Here is an 18,078-nt window from a genome sequence, read left to right on the forward strand (position 1 = left end):
AATGATTTGAATATAATCCCTTACAATGAACTAATATGACTTGCCTCCCAATCAACAATAATCTACAAGACAATAGACTACATCAATCTTCTTGATAGACTATGGGATATGTTCTATGTGCTATGGATTCAATGAATCCACCAACAAAGTTGAATGAGGGAAATGTAGTAAAACCACAATTTCCTCTCTATAAAATCAGTTATGCAAGCAATATTGTCACCCTATACCCTTTTAAGAAATAAGTTTGAGAACGCAACAAACACATTACACCTTACATTTGCAAGCAGAGGTACCAAATCGGGAGGACTGATACACATAATTCACAACCAATCCAATAACCATGGGCAGCTTCCCATTGGAATGTCAGAGAGTCTTCAAGCAAATATTCATAAATGCAGATTTTACTTCCTACATGGTTTGCGAAGATTTGTTATACACACCACATTATTACCTATAGTGAACACCGAGATGATATACAATTCAAATCAAAATTTAAATCTCGAGCGAAGGATGTCGTAGAAGAAGAATGCACTTCCCGCGGCGGTATCGAACATCTAAGAAAAAATGTCAAAGAAAATGAAGTTTATTGAAACAAATTCAACTCTACATGCAGGAAAAGATTAGGTAAATTGTAGCAAGGAAAGAATAATTCTCCTCTACGAGCATGATCATAGTAGTGGAGATTGAAGCCAAACACCCCTTCACCGAGCTTTGTCCCTTTTGTAAGTTGACACTTAGAGGAGTCCTTAATACAAACACCACAAACTAAATGCAAAATGAAGCTAGGAAAGGCTCCTTACGCCTACCGGGGAATCCGCAACATGTTCTGCAAGCGAAGAAGGCGCTCGTAGCCCTTTAATGAAATCTTGGGCCATTTTCTATAATGAAAATCACTTCAAATGGATCATATTTAAATATTTAAAATGCCCCCATTATGTTATTAAATATGATCCCTTAAATAAAAATTCCTGCATGTGCTCCGACAAATGCATTTAAGAATTAAACACTAATGTCTGAGAATGCTGCGCAGGGGTAAAGTGATATAACCCGCATTGGCTCCAAATCGTCACACTTTAAGTCCTCAAATCCAACGATTCGAGAATTGCGCCGGGCTCTAATATGTCAAGTTTCATCCTCCTCCTGAAAGGACGGAAGTTGATCAACTTGAATAAAAAATGCATCCCAAAATTCCTACAAAATAAAAGTGACCTTAACTTCACCCGGATGATGGCCGTGTTAGTCTGTTGATCGAAATCTCAACCGGAGGGGTCAAAGTCTCAAATCTCAAATTCCAATAAATCTTTCCAAATAATATCCTGAAATAAATCAATTATCTAAAAATAAACTTAAAACTAAAAAAATCATCATCCACCCCGCCCACAACCGTTTATCGCGGAGGTGATAAATTTGAAATTAACCTCAGCTCACAAAGAGCAATGTCTGATTGTCGGTGTATCACTACGATTCTCCTCAAACAGTCTCTTGCCAAACTAGGGACCGTGGCACGTTTCGCCTCGCTGATCGGGTGGTTTTTGCCGCCAAAATGGACCACTATATACGATCACGGCCAAAAGCCCCGTATGTTCCCTAAAGCCGTCAAACCTTAGCGTATGGAATCATAGGGTATATCCGATAGGCATAAAGCCCCTTCTGTCAGCTAAGTGGATTCAGATATATCCCCTATGACAAACATCCAACCCAGGTCTACAATCTACGGTATTCTTGGACGAAGCAACCCTAGCTGCCGACAAGGTGCCTTTCTGTCAGTTGGGTCGACTACTCCTCCTGACTAAGTAGACCTAGGGATCATGACAGACCCGGGACGACGAAACCATGGGATCTTGATCGGCTCGTCTTCATTCCCCCCACCATCAGTTTTTAAGTTTTTGGCTGATAAACTATATAATTATTAACTTCAATATTCCAAATCAAAATTTAAACCCTAAAATATTGACTATTATACAATAGGTTTATAACTTATTCGACATCTCTTAACGACTAGCCTAATCGAAAGTTCTCTCTCGTTATCGGAGGGGTAATTAAACTATAGGGGCTTGCGCCTATAGAACCAGAACTCAGATCCAAAAAACATACTCAGTCCTCACCAAATGAGGGCGAAATCTCTGGGTAGTGTCTTATCTAAAACCCAATCTGCCTTTTGAAAATTCCCCCGGAACCTAATCTAGTTAAAACTCTTTGTTGTCTTCGTCATACAAACACTCAAAATAAAAATAGACGGATGGCGCAGAGAGGCCGGGATCACAATATAAAATGGAATTTTCAGAGCCCACAATGATATCATCTCCACAAGAGAAGGTGGACGACGGAGGTACTTGATCAGGTGGAGAGGCAAACCTGAGTCAGAGGACACGTAGTTGGATCGCGATGAGCTACAGCAGATTGACCCCAACGCATTAGAGATCTATGAGAGCACCCGGGACGCTTACTCGATGGAGTCAAGCTTTTTCCCACCCCGGGAGAATGATGGGGACATTGGAGCTTGGAAAGTTTATCAGAGGCGTGGCCGTCGATCTACATCCACGATCGCGTCGATTTATTTTAAGTCGACATATGTATATATTTTTATTTATTTTTGTTTGTATTTGCTTTAGTTGTTTTCCCCTTTTTATCTCTTAAGGGTGGTCATGTGTAAGCCCAAAGGGCGAAGTCGTCTTTTATTTTTCGTCCATTGTATGATGCTATATATAGCTCTTATGTTCTCTTTTGAAGGTTAATGAATGAATGATAAAATTTTCTGCATTGTAAGTTCTTGCGAGAGCTTGAGAGACTTTGAGAGAGAAGTCCCTTGGAGAGGGAAGCGGATCACCCACCAACCTTGGAAGAGTCCGGGTTCGTGGCTAGTTTTATCTGTTCTTTTCTTTCTAATCTCCCTCGCTCCTTATTCCTCCAAATCACGGACCACCCCCACCTCAAGCCGCCGGCCACCTCCACTGAAACCCCACCATCAGCCAACAAGAACCACCTTCACCTCTCCAAGCGGCCACCCACCTAATTCCCTCCTCCCCTCTAGGTCGAGCCCACCACCACCACACCCGAATTCCCACCCAACCCTAGACTAGCCACCGGCCTACCCCTCCCCCTTTTGCCTCCAAAATTTCAAAACCCCTCATCATTACTTTCCTTTTTCTACATAATCTCTTTTGGGAAAGTTTTAATTTCAATTATTCAAGCAAATTTTGAAAATTGAAATCTTTCCTAAAATAGAAATGTATTTTAGGAAAGTTCCCTAAATCAAGCTCAAATCAAATTTAAAGAGAAATTGATTTAATTTCTTTTTCCTTAATTTGAGGATCTTGATTAGGAAAGCATTAACTCACCTTCCCTAAGCCCTCTCCACCTCAACAAGCCGCCGGCCCCTCTCTCCTAGCTCCCTCTCTCCCTCCATTAATTCCCCTTTCCCCTTTTTGGAATTAATTTAAATTCCAATTCCCAAACCTCTAATTTAAAATCTGAAAATTAACTTCAGATTTTTAACTTCTTTCCCTCTCAAACATAAACCCTAATATCAACGTTTGGTTCTCCTTCTCATCGGTCGAACCCCCTTTCCCACCTCTCTCAAATCATCTTCAAGTCTCTTGAGCTTGCTCTCTCTCAAGGATTAGAAGATCACAATCATTCCATCTACATCTCTTCCCACACATGAATGGACGATCCTGAACTCGACTCTGGATTCTTCTATAACGAGCAAGGAAATGTCGACATTCTCCGATCAACATTCTTCAACATCAACCCGGAAGTAGACAACTCCGCCGAAGAATACCTGGATCACATCATCTTCACATTATTCAAAGCAATCGAAGAGCAACTTGCCAATGTTCAGTGACAAATCACTTCCGATCCTTGACAAGGATGAACTTTTTCCCCCTATTCTAATTATCTTCTAATCCTCTGCTCGTGTAGGTTATGATTCAAGCACAAGGATACATGCCAAGCTCTCTACCTTTGCCTAGTAAACGTATAATTTGAGTTTTGACTTTCTTTGTTTCTTATCTCATTGTTAACCTATGGATTCAATTTGATAAATACTTAATTTGCTTCGTTTGAAATTCTGATTACTTTGATGATTTTAATTCTTAGCATGTGATTTGACCTAAGCATAGTTATCCCTCTTTACTTTTCTATGATCATTTAGTGGCTAACAGTCTTAATTATTATTTGCTCTTATTCAACGTGCAAGTTCTTTTCACATTCATTTAAAATATACTTAGTCCTGCAGAAAAAACTGTTTAACTTACTCATACTTTGTACTCTAAAGAAATCAAAACTAGGAAAATCTGACACATCATAAAAAGCTTGTGTTTTAGCATTATTGAACATTCTAACTAATTAGTTCTTTGCCAATTTTAAATATAGCTGTGTAGTGAGAGCATCAGAAAATGAACAGAACATTGTAAGCTTAGGTATACTGATTAGTAGAAATGGTATTAATGGACAAGTTGTCTTGCTGATATTACTGTTAGTTTTTTTCTTCATAGTAGACAAGGCTTTTGGAATTTGCTTGTAATTTGTAACTGTGAATTTAGAATTTCTTTGAATTGATTAGGTTTGTTATGGACTGATAATGTTCTTTACGAATGATGAATTACTATGATCCTCATAATGTTCAGTTAGGAAGGATGGGTTACTATGACATTTTAGGATCATGCCGCCATATGACTTCTTCATGGTTTTATGCATCCATGCGTTGCTGAATTTTCACAATATTGTCTACAACTGCTCTACTATATGTTCTTAGTTGTATTTAGAATCTTGTTTTTAGATTCACTAATAATCTTTCTCATCTATTTCTACAAATATCTATGATCATTCATCAAATCTCGATGGATCTGTCTCTCGATGATATAGCTTATTGTTTTTCCGCTAGTGTTTTTCAATGAAAAATATAATCATGTTTGAAATCACTTCTATAAAAAAAATGGAATATTTTTGTTACTTATTTTAATATTGAGCATGTTTGCAAAGATGATTGATTGTGCTATATATTTATTAGTTTGATGACTTGATCTTTAGCTGCATTAGCCTTTTCATCATCGTTTTGTTGGTTTGCATCTTCATCATTTAGTCTTGCAATTTTTTATGCATCTGTCTATACACAGTACCAATTGTGTTATATATAATACCCGGATCTGAATTGGTGGTTTGAAACTTTGGTGCATTACTTTTTTTGTCATTTTTTAGGTTACATACTATTGTTAGCATGTAAATTTCTGTATCTTAGCCTATATACTGGCATGTCATCTATTAACTTTGTGCGCATCTTCGATGTGCTGGCCCATTTAACTTTTATTAGATAATGAATTTTTTTCATTTCAGATTAGAGAGATGCCGAATGTGATAATTCTTCCCAGGAGCGCTGATTACAGTGAAGAAGCATGGATGGAAGTAAGGGAGAAAGCCATTTGTATGTTGCAATCTTTTTTGCTTGATGGAGTTATTCCAAATAATGATGTTTCTGATGAAGATGAAGAAAAGAGTGATATAGCATATGATGAGCAATCAGAGAAGCAAGTAATGGAAAATCCTCTGTTTTTTGATGCTGAGCAGAGGATAGATGTAAGCCAGTTCAATGCAGGATATAATCAAAAGGTAGGGATCAGTCAGTTGAAAGAGTCACAAGTTTCGGTGCTCTCTCAAAATATTGCCTCAAGATCTGAGGGCAAGAACAGTAGTTATAGCAAAAAAGGTAAGAAGAGATCTGCACGGCAAAGATCCCAGCGAAAATCTGATGATTTCTCTGGAGTTGATAGCTGTCACAGATCTCACCAAGATGATGATACTGCCACAAGTACTAGAGAACAAAGTTCTCGTTTTACTTTTCCTGAGGATTCTAAAAATAAGCAAGTTTGTCTTTTAGGACCAAACATGGAATCTGTTGAGAAACCAGTCACAGTAACTAAGGGAGTTGGTATGAAATCTGTTGAAATTCTGAAAGATGGCTTTGTAATAGCTTTGCGTGCTAGAGATCATCCTGGCTTTCATGTGTCTAGACAAAGAGTACCTGGTGCTGGTTGGTTCCTTGATACAATTTCCAGCATAACTAAAAAGGATCCTGCTGCACAATTCCTTGTTTCTTTTAGGAGCAAGGTCTGCCACTCGAGTTTTTTGTTTGTCTTTTTTTTTTTTAATTTCTCTGTCCTATACATGCCCTAGGAAATTCATCTTAACAACCATTGCGTCCTTTTTGTATCTACTCTCTTCAGGATACAGTAGGATTGCGATCTTTAGCTGCTGGGGGGAAACTATTACAGGTTAGTAAATTTATGTTGATTTAATAATTATGGTGATTGGTACTATTCATTGCTTCTATTTGGTCAGTGTACGGTTTTGAATATATATACAAATATATGCATGCATATATTTACATGTACATGCATATACATTCCAATAAGATCTCATGCTAGCTTGATTTTATCTAGCTTCAACTTAATTCAATTTTGAATCGAGCCTTGCTTTACTCATTATAAGGCTGGTTGACTCTGATCCACACATGTTCTGAGCCAATAATGGAGAAACTGTTTTTGTGTTCCTTGATCTTTGAGTTAAATTTAATTTTAAATCCAAATAAAGCTTTGTAAATATATTTTAATGATGTATGTGATAAAAGAAGTTGTACTAAAATTCAGTCTTAAATGTGAAGTTGGGTATTAGCATTTTAATGATTTATGTGATAAAAAAAGTCGCTAATATTCTTATAAGAGAAAAGGATCAAAACGGTTTCTTAACTCTTTGTGAGGGATCAAAATAATCCTCAACTCCTTTGAGGGATCAATTTGGTCCTTTAACTCCTTAAAATGAAACCTTATTTGTCCTAACCATACCTGTTAACAGCGAATGGCGCACCATGGCGCAAAGGTCCCTTTAGAGCCATAGCGCACAGCACGGCGCGCGTCATTTTTAACATGGCGCAAACTATATAAGAATTATAAAATAATAAGCATGAATATGAAATATCATTAAAAATGAAAGACAAGCTATCCAAGACACAATAATTCACATTTAAAGTCCTCACCCCTTCCTCCTCTACTATAGAGTCCAATGTCTCCCAATCAAAGCATGCACTCATGAAGAAAACTTATACAAAGCAGGAACTCGTGAAGAAGCAGACTAACACTAACAACTATTACTAAAGATGATGAATACAACAATATGCTGGGCCGCCGAGGGTCCAAGGGGACGCTGTCCCCTGGCGGGGTTTGACCTAGCAGTACCGAGCATGTACATAGCGGTATCGAGCATGTACCTAGAGGTACCGAGTTTTTTTTTAAAAAAAAAAAAATTTAAGAGGTGAATGCCTATAAACCATGGTTTCTAGTGAAACACTTCAAGTAAGCAATCAATAAGAATCATACTTGTTAAGTTGTAAATTCTTGTAAAAAATATTCATAAGTATAATGAAATTTAAAAACAATTTGGCGCGCTATTTTGCGCCGTGCACGATGCACCATGGCTCACATGTGACGCAAATAGCGCGCGCTATTTTAAACACATGCGCCTCGCCATGAACATGGCGCCGTAGGTGCGCCGCGCCGCACCGTGCACCATGACGCGCGCTATTTTGCGCCATTGACAACTATGGTCCTAACATTCAATATTAAAGTTTATGGTGTTAAATGTAAGGGTATTTAGTGATTTTTAATTAAATATTTATTAAATATCATTTTCAATTAATTATAAATTAAAAAAAAAAGTCTTATTAAATGTTTCTTTAATAAAAAATTAATAATAATTTTAGTTTTAATTTCAAAAAATTTCGTCATATTTTATAAAATATGATATTTATTGATTTAGAGAAATCACATGCAAATATATATTATTTTTAACTTCACACATATTTTTATCAATAATGTTTTATAAAATATGAAAATTTTTTGAAATTAAAACTAAGATTATTATTAATTTTTTTATTAAAGAAAAATGTAATAATTTTTTTAAAAAAATATATATATAATTACTTGAAAATTATATTTAATAAATATTTAATTAAAAATGACTAAAATATCCTTACATTTAACACTGTTTACTTCAATATTGAATGTTGGGACCAAAAAGATCTTATTTTAAAGAGTTGAGAGACCAAATTGGTCCCTCGAAAGAATTTGGGACCATTTTTATCCCTCACAAAGAGTTTATGGACCATTTTGATTATTTTCTCATTCCTATAATAACAGATGCACCATAGCAAAGCATCACCAATTTCGATATCATCCAGATTCTGGAAATGGTATTTTGTGTTCTCAAATGTACAAGGATGAAAGAGTGTTTTGTGATTTTTTTTTTTTTTTTTTTTTTTCTATTTGATTAGTATTTGGTTCAACAATATGTCGGTGCTTTGATATGTTTCTAGAGTTTACTTGTTCCTAGAAGCTTATAATGGGCTTTGCATTCTCATCCTTTGATTTCTGCTAGTTTCATTAATACAACATGGTGCATCCTTACCACTCATTCTATAGTTTCTGTAATTAAAATTTTGTAACACACATTATTTATTCCTCGTTTCTGGATGACTTGGTGAGCAATTTTTGTTCATAGAGTTGGGATGAAATCTTTGATATAGTGTAATATATTCCTTGCGATGAGGCATTTACTGTGACTGCAGAGCTACGGTACAATTGGCCCTAATGATATTTTTACTTGTTTAGCTGCTTTTAAAGTTACGTGATATTTCTTTACAAATCTGTTTGTAATTGTTTTATTTTTTGGGCAGATAAACAGAAGAATGGAATTCGTATTTGCGAGTTATAATTTTGACGTGTGGGAGAGTTGGAAGTTAGAAGGATATTCGCTTGAAGAATGTAGGCTGGTCAATTGTAGAAATCCATTGGTGAGTAATTAACTTCTTTGCACTGGAGTCTCTTAATGGTTTAGTGGGCTACTAAATATTTTGAAGCATATTCGGGAAATAACGTTTTGCTTGATCATTTAGCATTGTTGCTAGTATGTAGAGCAATATTGTAGAGCGTGCAAACGAACCCTAATTTTGAAATCAGGGTGGCAAAAAAATGCATGTATGATATGTTGAAAGACTGATTGATGCAATATAATTCAGCCAGTTATAAAAACCCGACTGAAAAGAATTGAACTAGGCTACGAAGGAGCTTAATTGGATCAATTTTCAAGCCTTTTTAGTAACATATTCAATTATGCCCGAATTTTTTCTTGTTTTTGTCACGACCCGGCCCGGCTAGCCCGATAATATCGGGGCAGAAGCATATTCGGGCAATAACGTTTTGCTTGATCATTTAGCATTGTTGCTAGTATGTAGAGCAATATTGTAGAGCGTGCAAACGAACCCTAATTTTGAAATCAGGGTGGCAAAAAAATGCATGTATGATATGTTGAAAGACTGATTGATGCAATATAATTCAGCCAGTTATAAAAACCCGACTGAAAAGAATTGAACTAGGCTACGAAGGAGCTTAATTGGATCAATTTTCAAGCCTTTTTAGTAACATATTCAATTATGCCCGAATTTTTTCTTGTTTTTAATTGATTTGTTTGATTTGATTTTTTTTTTATTTGGTTTTTTTTTTTAATGTTATTTTATTTTGATAATATTAGGCCTGAATTTAAATGTTTGATATGATTGGATTTAAAATTCTTGTCTTAACTTTATATCCCTACTTGTATAAATAAGATCATGGCTTGTATTCATATGATTGAACATCAAGATAAGATTGATTTTTTTCGTTAGGCTAATTGAGTGCTTTTTCTTTAAGTTTTGCATGTGGATTGTTTTATCCTTTTTTCTACCTCATCTTATCTTCTCACCTCATTAATTTAGTATATCAATGCAAGATTCGATCAAGCTATCATATTTTTCTTTGAACAAATTGATTGATCCTATAACAGGCACATATCTTGAAATTGTGACCCTGCAGGCCTGCACCATCCTAACTCATCAAATCTCATAACCATCCATCCTTAAACTCGTTCAATGCCTTTTGATTCCTATCAAACTTACATGCTTAAATCCCGCTGGCATTTACCTAGTGATTTGGTAAATCCTTAAACTAGCTGGAGTCAAACAAAAACTCGTCTTCCTAGCATATAATTTGCCCTCACTCATGCTATCTATGAATCCAATTGCTGATCAGAAAGCCAACCACAGTAGCCTCTACTGACCTTTCCAACTAATTTGGACTTCAACAAAAGCTTGTCAACTCTTTCTCGCCACAGTCAACCTCTAACTCCTTGTTTTGCGTTTCTCGTAAGAATGGCGAAGATGGATTTACGCAGGCTTGCAACACTGGTTGCTCTGATTATCTATGAGCTTCCTGTTACTCTTGTTTTCTGCTAACATTTCTCGTAAATAAATTGAATTTTTTTCTTGACAAAAAAAAAACCTCTAACTCCTTGTTTTACCTCTTTGCCTAGTTGTCTCACGATCAGGGGAGTATCAAGCAAGAACATACAGTTGGACGGTGTTTCTAAATATCATTTACTAACTCTAAAATTGATACCCAAAAAAATTTACTAACATTTTAAAGATATCATCAACCAATACAATGAAAGAGTTGCTACTATATAAAGCTTATTCTATACTAAGAAAAATACAACAATTCTAATGTAATTTTTTTAACAGTTACAAATCTTGAATACTTGTTACTTGTAGCCACGTCGGTAATTCTTGAACTCCCTTCTCTCACTCTTGAAACTATAGAATCCTTATCTATATAAATTTGCTAAATAGTAGGTGTGAGATATAATGTAACTTAGTAGGTACATAATATTTGTAATTTTTTTCGTGACAACGGCATTTAAAAATCAATTTATGCTTTTCATAATCATTAAATAAGCATTTGACAATTCATTTTATTGAAAGATGACCACATAAGAAGTTTTGAAGCATTCTTTTATACAGTACAAATAATATCTTATTTTATCTATTTCATTTTTATGAGATACATTTGTTGTAGGAACATCATCTAAGTTATACCATTTAAGATACTTTAATATTCATATATTTTTTTTATTTTACGTGGATATCTTAGCTTCCCAATTGGTATTATATGAGAGTAAACTCCATTACTCAGCATGTAGTTGTTTGTATTTATGTATAATTCTTACACCTTTTGTCCCCTTTCTCCTGGCTTTTTTTGGGATTGCCCTTATTTTACAGGCTATATTAATAACGTTTTTTTTTTACTTATTTTTCTATTTAGAGTGTCGTTAGAACTGTTTTAGAGGTATTATTTGCTATTTTTGTATGCCAAATTAATATTTTATTATTTGGACGGGTTGTGGCAGCAATTTGGAAAGTTTTAGGAGGATAGTTTACTGCCATATTTGCTGTCCAACCCTTTCATTGATTGATTTATGTAGCTTTTACCTCTTGGGTGGCTTCTATGAGCCATTAAATTGAGTCTGGGGTTCTCTTATTCCACCCTACCAATCTGCACTCTTTCTGTATACCCTTAGTCGTTTGTTATCCCTTTCCTCCCTTCTTTGGCTTCAAGTCTGGGTGGAGCTTTCAACATTTGGTGTTGGTATGACCACAATATTGGTAATGCATGGAAAAAGGCCTTTTGTTACCTTGCTTACCTTAATCACCTTTTCTTCATTTATGTGGGCTCCAAAAATTTGCTCTTAGGCCTCTCCACATTAGGATAGTTTTAATGGATATTCAGATTACATTTTTAAAAGACTGATTAGATTTGAAAAGGCATTACCCTCATTTTCTGAGGACTTTATAATGTGAGTTCAGATTTTTCTTAGGTGCAAGTACCTATGGTAATTATCTCTTCGGTGATCGAAGAGGCACTTTTGACTATAACTAGTTATTAGATAGTTACTAAGTACCGAACTTATAGTAATAATAAATTTGATATTTATGATTTGAAATAACATTACACTTAAAATGGATGGTGGAGAGAATGATGATGAGCTCGATCAAGATCTCATGATTATGTCGTTTAAGATTATCAGAACTTTTAGTCTTTATAGTCAGAGGAGGTAGTCGATCTGACCTGACCATATGATCCTTGTCGGTAGTCTTGAAGACTTGGGATAGATGTTTGTTTAAGGGGATAAATTCAAGTAGACTTTGACTAACAGCAGGCTTTGTGTCTTATCAAGTATAATCTATGATTCATTACTCAAAGGGTTTTTAACCATTAGGGAGTATGCGGACTCTAACTCTGAGTATGGTTTAATTGAGCCTTTTGTTGAGGGTTCGATCATAATTTTTTTATCTATGGTGTCATTTGACAGCAAAATCACCAGTTATATGACATATGATGTCCTTACTACTGATAGACTATTTTGAAAATGAATCTTAGTGATGCAGGACTGAATGATCAAGTCCTGCAAAGAGAGATTTCTTGCTAGAATGAATTAAAATGCAGCAACATAAACTTTGCAAAACAGTAAGAACGGTAGGCTATTTGAATTAGAAATATGTGAAGTTACTTGAACACTTGCATGTACTGGCTTGACATTACAAATGATAAGATAATTGAGACATAAATCATGTAAATCAGCACAAGCACAACATTCAACAAAGAACAATGCAAATGAAGTCCTTTCAAAATAACAAACTTGCAACAATGTTACCAAGAATGAAGGCTAACCAAGTATCTGGCTAAGAGGAGAATAATTAAGGAGAATGGTTTAGATACTTAGCTCAATAATAACGTAGTTGAGTTCCTTGATGACTATCTTCATATATTTGCTTCTCTTGCAAAATGCTATCAAATTTCTATGGGATTCATCCTTGATGTTGGCTGAATTTAAATTTGAATGCTCACTAATTTCTCCTTTGAGTGTGGCTGAAATGAGAGAGAAAAACAGTCACTTGGAGAAGAAATGAAGTGGAAGAGGGAAGGGGAAGGGGTCGGCTAGCGTGGAAAAGGGGAAGGCCATCAAGGTGACATTAAGTGGAGCTTATGGAATTGCTTGGTAATTAATGACAGTACATGGGAAGAGGAGTGGGTAGGCTTGGGATTAGGAATAAGTAATTAAGGGAAATTTGACCAATTAATTACAAGCTTTGAATTGTAATTAGTTGTGCATGGGTAAGTGGGGAATTAATGTTTTACTTTGGAAGGGAAAAAGTTGAAACTTAATGAGGGTTGCTTGGGAAGATGGAAAGGTGGTGTGAAAATCCCACAAATTAAATAAAAATTCAAATTGATTTCCACATTAATTATGCTTGGGAATACCAAGGGTTCAAGTTCATTTAATATTGAAATATTAAGGGTCACAAGAGAAAAAATGAAAGGGCATTTGTTGTTGGTGGTGAGGCAGAATTTTGTGGACTGTAGGGGCTGCAGTGGAGGTGGGAGACGCTCGGCTGGTGCAGGAGATGGGGGTTGGGCATTCAGCTAGATAAAAACCAAGAGCCCAAAGGCTGTTGGGTGATGCTTGGTCTTCTCCAAGGACTTCTCATGCTCACACTCTCAATTCTCCAAGAGAATAAGATCACACAAAATCATAATTTTATAACATAAACATCATAACATTACATGCGGTGGTGGAGCCATATATATAGGCCCAAACAAAGGGAATAACCAAAAGACAACAATGCCCATGGCACATCACATAAGTAGAGGGCAGAACAGGAAAAAACTAATAACATAAATGATAAATAAGTCTCATACAAACAACAAAAAATTAGAAATATATCGACTCAATCACGGCTGTAATTCGTCAGCCTCTCCTACTGTAGACTCTCCATAGTCCGATGTCCTCATCACTTAATAATATGCTTTTCAAGATATTTGCTCTTATGAGTTGAAGTTATTCTCAAATTTATCACACTTGATAAATAGTTGCGAATTGTAGATGGATTTTGCTTTAGTTTCTATGAGATTAATTTCACTTGAATATTTTTGGATTTTTTATAAATATTAAAATTTATATTTTATTGGAATTTAAGCCTAAGTGATTTGGAATTTGGGGGCATTTTGAAATTATGTAGTTCCCTCCTGTTGATATTTTTTGTTAATGTAGCCATTATTGGGTTGATGTTAAAATCACTTGGTGTATTTATATTTACAACATGAAAATACAATTTTTAAAAATGGACCCCTCCAATTGATATTGTCTTTAAACATGACTATCATTGGGGTGACGTTGAAGTCATTTAAGCAAATATTTGTATTCATAATGTGAAAATTTTGATTTTGAGAATTGACTCATTCGGTTGAGATTTACTTTCAACACAACTATCATAAGAGGGCTTGAGTTTGAGTTTTTTTTCATTTTGTTATTTGAATTTTGTCAACTCTACCCACTTCTTGGCAGAATAGGAGTGTCAATAAATAACCCAACCCAAAAAATTCGAGTTCATGTTGTGTTTTCCAACCCATTCATTAAATGGCTCGGGTTCAGGTTGACTCGCAAGCCCACTTTTGATCCAAAAATGACCCACTTAATATTTTTTTTCATATTTTTTTCTTGTGGGTTTAATCTTTTTATTTTTTTATTAAATATCCTAAATTTTATAGTTAATAAGTTTTATTATTTTTTAACCAAAATGAGTTAACGAGTCGGATTTAGGTCATTCAGGTTGTGAAAGCGTCGGATTCGGGTTGGTCTTTTAATCCATTATTAAACAGGTCGGGTTTTGGGTTGACTGGATTTGGGATGGATCAATTTCAGGTAGGACCCGAACTCGACCCATCAACCCATTTGACAATCCTATGGTAGTGGTCCTAGTGGATCATGTTTGATCCGAGTCCATGTGGCATTTTAATAATAGAGTCCCCTTTGGTTGATATTCGCATAAACATGACTCTTATCAAGGATTGTTCAATTCACTTTGGTATTTGTTGAGCTCTACTTATACTCCAAAAGTCAATACAAAGGGAGATAATGGCTGTTGATGGATAGCTAACGAAAACATCGCTCGGAGCGAACATCAAAATGCTTTAATCGTGCATGGAACCACCTCAAACTTTGTTCGATTGCAAAATTGATTACACCAATGCACTCAGGACATTAGAATCATCAAAGAAGAGTCACTTGTGTACTACTCAATCGAAAATGATGACGAGCACAATGGTCAACAAGCAGGACACTCTACAAAACTACCCGAAACAAATTTCAATTGTCAAACGGACTAGACCGATACAATGTTTAAAATTGCGTATTTGGGTATTGAGGCGTTTTACATTCGTGAGTCGAGGCGTAAGCCTCAAGGCGTTTTGAGGCGTAAGCCTCAAAATTAAAAGATTGCGTAAACATAAAATGATAAATTTTTATATAATAATGAGGAATAATATAAAACATAAAAAAGTATAAGATATGAAGTGAAATCAAAATATCTCAATAATAAGACAACATGAAATATAGTTCAACTCAAAATTCTATCTTTCCCAAATCCCAATATTCTTTTCATTAATATATAATTCAAATTTCCAAAAATAAATAGCAATGACATATCACATAAGAATTCATAAGTCATCAGCACTGTTATCACTAAGGGGTTCTTCATTTGAATCATCATTATGATGAAATGTTCTCTCCCCTTCCTCCTTTCCTATAGAGTCCAATGTCGGGCATTTACTTCAAGATTTATGTAAGTTTTAATATATATAGCGTGAGGCGTAAGCCTAATGCCAGTGAGGCGAGGCGGGCCTCAAGGCGGGCCTCAACCAAGTTGAGGTGCGAGCCTCATAAAAAAAACTCGAGGCGTTTTTTATTGGAATTGCGCAAAGGCGAACCTCATATTGTGCAATTTTAAACCATGGACCGATATATTCGGGACATCAAATTTACCTAAGGGGAGACCTCACATAAACGAATCAAGCAGAAGTGCTCAAAATCAACCGTTTGCGGAAGCTATGTTGCGCGTTGTCACCTAGACGATGTCTGTTTACGAAGTGAATTTCGTCGTTGCATCCAAAATGTAAAATATACTCTAAATTGAGTCCAATTTCAAAAATTACTCGTGAACAAGTCGATGACACAAATTACTAGATGCACAAAAAATGAAGAATCATGCGTGATGTGATTCTTATTCCTTTTATTCTAATCAAATTTACAAATAAAAAAAGTGTGTGTATACTAGTTCTTATTTAAAATGAAATTTTAAAAAAAAAAATCATTATCATACTTGAGTCATTATGGGTTCATTTTGGTAAATTTGAATCTAAATTGACATAAAATTTTGTGATTTTTCTGTTAAGTAACAAAATGAGTTGCCTAAAATTGACTTGGTTTTGCTAATGGTTGCAGGCAGTATTGGATGTGCACATTGAGATTCTTGCAGCTGTGGGTGAAGAGGATGGGATTTCTCGATGGCTTGACTGATTTATCATCTAAGATTTACCAAAGTGTGTTTGTTTGTTGTTTGGATCCATCTTAAATTCTGCTGTGGGATCTCCAGTTTTGAGTGTTTGCAAGGTAACTGTTCCTCATATTTTATGTTCAAATTTCAGAAATCTTTCTCTTTATTCAAAGTGGCACTTCATATGCTCCTTGTTAATTTCTTCTGTCCTTCATTTATGGCAATTTCATAGCAGATTGCATATCCTGTATCTTGTAACTTTGTTCTCTTGTTGATATTCTGGAAGGTCACTACCAATTGTATATTTATGTAGACATTTGTTTTTCTTGAATTGGGCTTGTGCTTTCAATGTATTACTTTGAATTGTGGCTTGAATCATAAAGAATCCTCTCATGACTATGCTGTAAATTATCTCAATTTTTATGATTTTGTTACCTGCTTGTGCTGAAAAAAACAGTAAAGTAGTTGTCATCCATTAGGAATATTATTTTTTATTGGCTGTTATTTCTGTCACTAGTCACTACTAAAAATATTGAAAGTTGATCAAAATCTTACGTTGCTTTAAGAAGCAGTAAGAAAGCCATCCCAAATGAAAATCTAGTGGCTCTTTGAGATGTATATATATATATATATAGTATGATTTGTATTCTTAAGCTATTTTTATCTTTTGCTTTTAAAAACAAAATGAGTCTGTTTTTTTAAAAGACTCAACTTTTAGATGTGTTTAAGGTATTATTATTTTTGTAAATGAAAATCAGCTCGATCGAGATCGGGATTGCGGCGGACGGTCGACGAAAGCAATTCCTCTCCTCTCAGCCGTACTGGAGTCCCTTAAATGTCCCAAAAAAAAAAGTCCAACCATCAATCATCACTGTCATTAAAATTTTAATATTAAATATATCACTTTTATATTTCATTTTTACTGTTCATATTATTCTATAAATTTTCATATTTTATTCAATGCACTCATATTTGTTATATGGATGGTAAGTATATAATATTAAAGTTTTAGATGTTAGATATATAAATATCATAAAATAAAATTGTACTTAATAATTGAATATGCTTAAATTTAAATATATAGAATATGTTATTTGTATATGAATTTTATTTATTTTTTAATCATAAATTTATATTTTTATATAATTATTATATCATTTAAATGTCAATTAAATAATTTTGATATTTGTTACATCATTCAATTCAACTCTATTTGAACCATTAACTACATTATAGCATTAAATTGCAAGGAGATGTTCAATATTTAATATGTGACCCCAAAGCTATAATGAATGTTTGCTATAGCATTGTAGTGTTGAATTGAATGATAAATGTTGTAGCATTATATTTGAACACAACTTTTGTATTTATTTATTTTTTTTTTATTTTTTATTTTTTATTTTTTGTTTTGTTTTTATTTTTATTTTTATTTTTTATTTTATTTTTTTATTTTTTACAACTTTTGTAGCATTATAGCATTATATTTGAACTCCAACTCTCTTTAAGCACTTATTAGTGCAACAAGACCACAATGATAAATGTTGTCGTTTTATCTAATGTTGAACATAATAAAGTCATTAGTTTCAAATTCCCTTACTATTTTCTCCTTCACCCTATCAATTTTGTATGTGACCCCAACACTATAATGATATAGCAAACATTTAACTCAATGAGCTAATTTCAGTATTGATAGTGAGGGCAAAGCAATACAATTCAACCACGGTTCAAATCTTAATCGAGTATTATTTAAATTATTATTGAACATTGCTCAAATCATGATCAATTTTTGCTAAAATTTTGTTTGAATAAGGTTCCAACTTGGATTG

At 34.5% G+C, this 18,078-nt stretch overlaps 1 protein-coding gene across 1 annotated transcript in view; it reads left to right on the forward strand.

Annotated features, from left to right (window-relative positions):
- The window catches only part of LOC110111162 (C-terminal binding protein AN-like), a 28,562-nt gene extending 11,911 nt beyond the window's left edge, over positions 1 to 16,651 (forward strand). Inside the window, exons 4-7 of the mRNA XM_020842916.2 lie at positions 5,335 to 6,105; positions 6,222 to 6,269; positions 8,726 to 8,842; positions 16,201 to 16,651. Coding sequence (XP_020698575.1) covers positions 5,335 to 6,105; positions 6,222 to 6,269; positions 8,726 to 8,842; positions 16,201 to 16,275 — 1,011 coding nt within the window. The 3' untranslated portion in view covers positions 16,276 to 16,651. The remainder of the gene's footprint in view (positions 1 to 5,334; positions 6,106 to 6,221; positions 6,270 to 8,725; positions 8,843 to 16,200) is intronic.
- Positions 16,652 to 18,078: the final 1,427 nt, after the last annotated feature.

The sequence above is a fragment of the Dendrobium catenatum genome, unplaced genomic scaffold (genome assembly GCF_001605985.2).
Source record: "Dendrobium catenatum unplaced genomic scaffold, ASM160598v2 fragScaff_scaffold_1557, whole genome shotgun sequence".
NCBI classification, from domain to species: Eukaryota; Viridiplantae; Streptophyta; class Magnoliopsida; order Asparagales; family Orchidaceae; genus Dendrobium; species Dendrobium catenatum.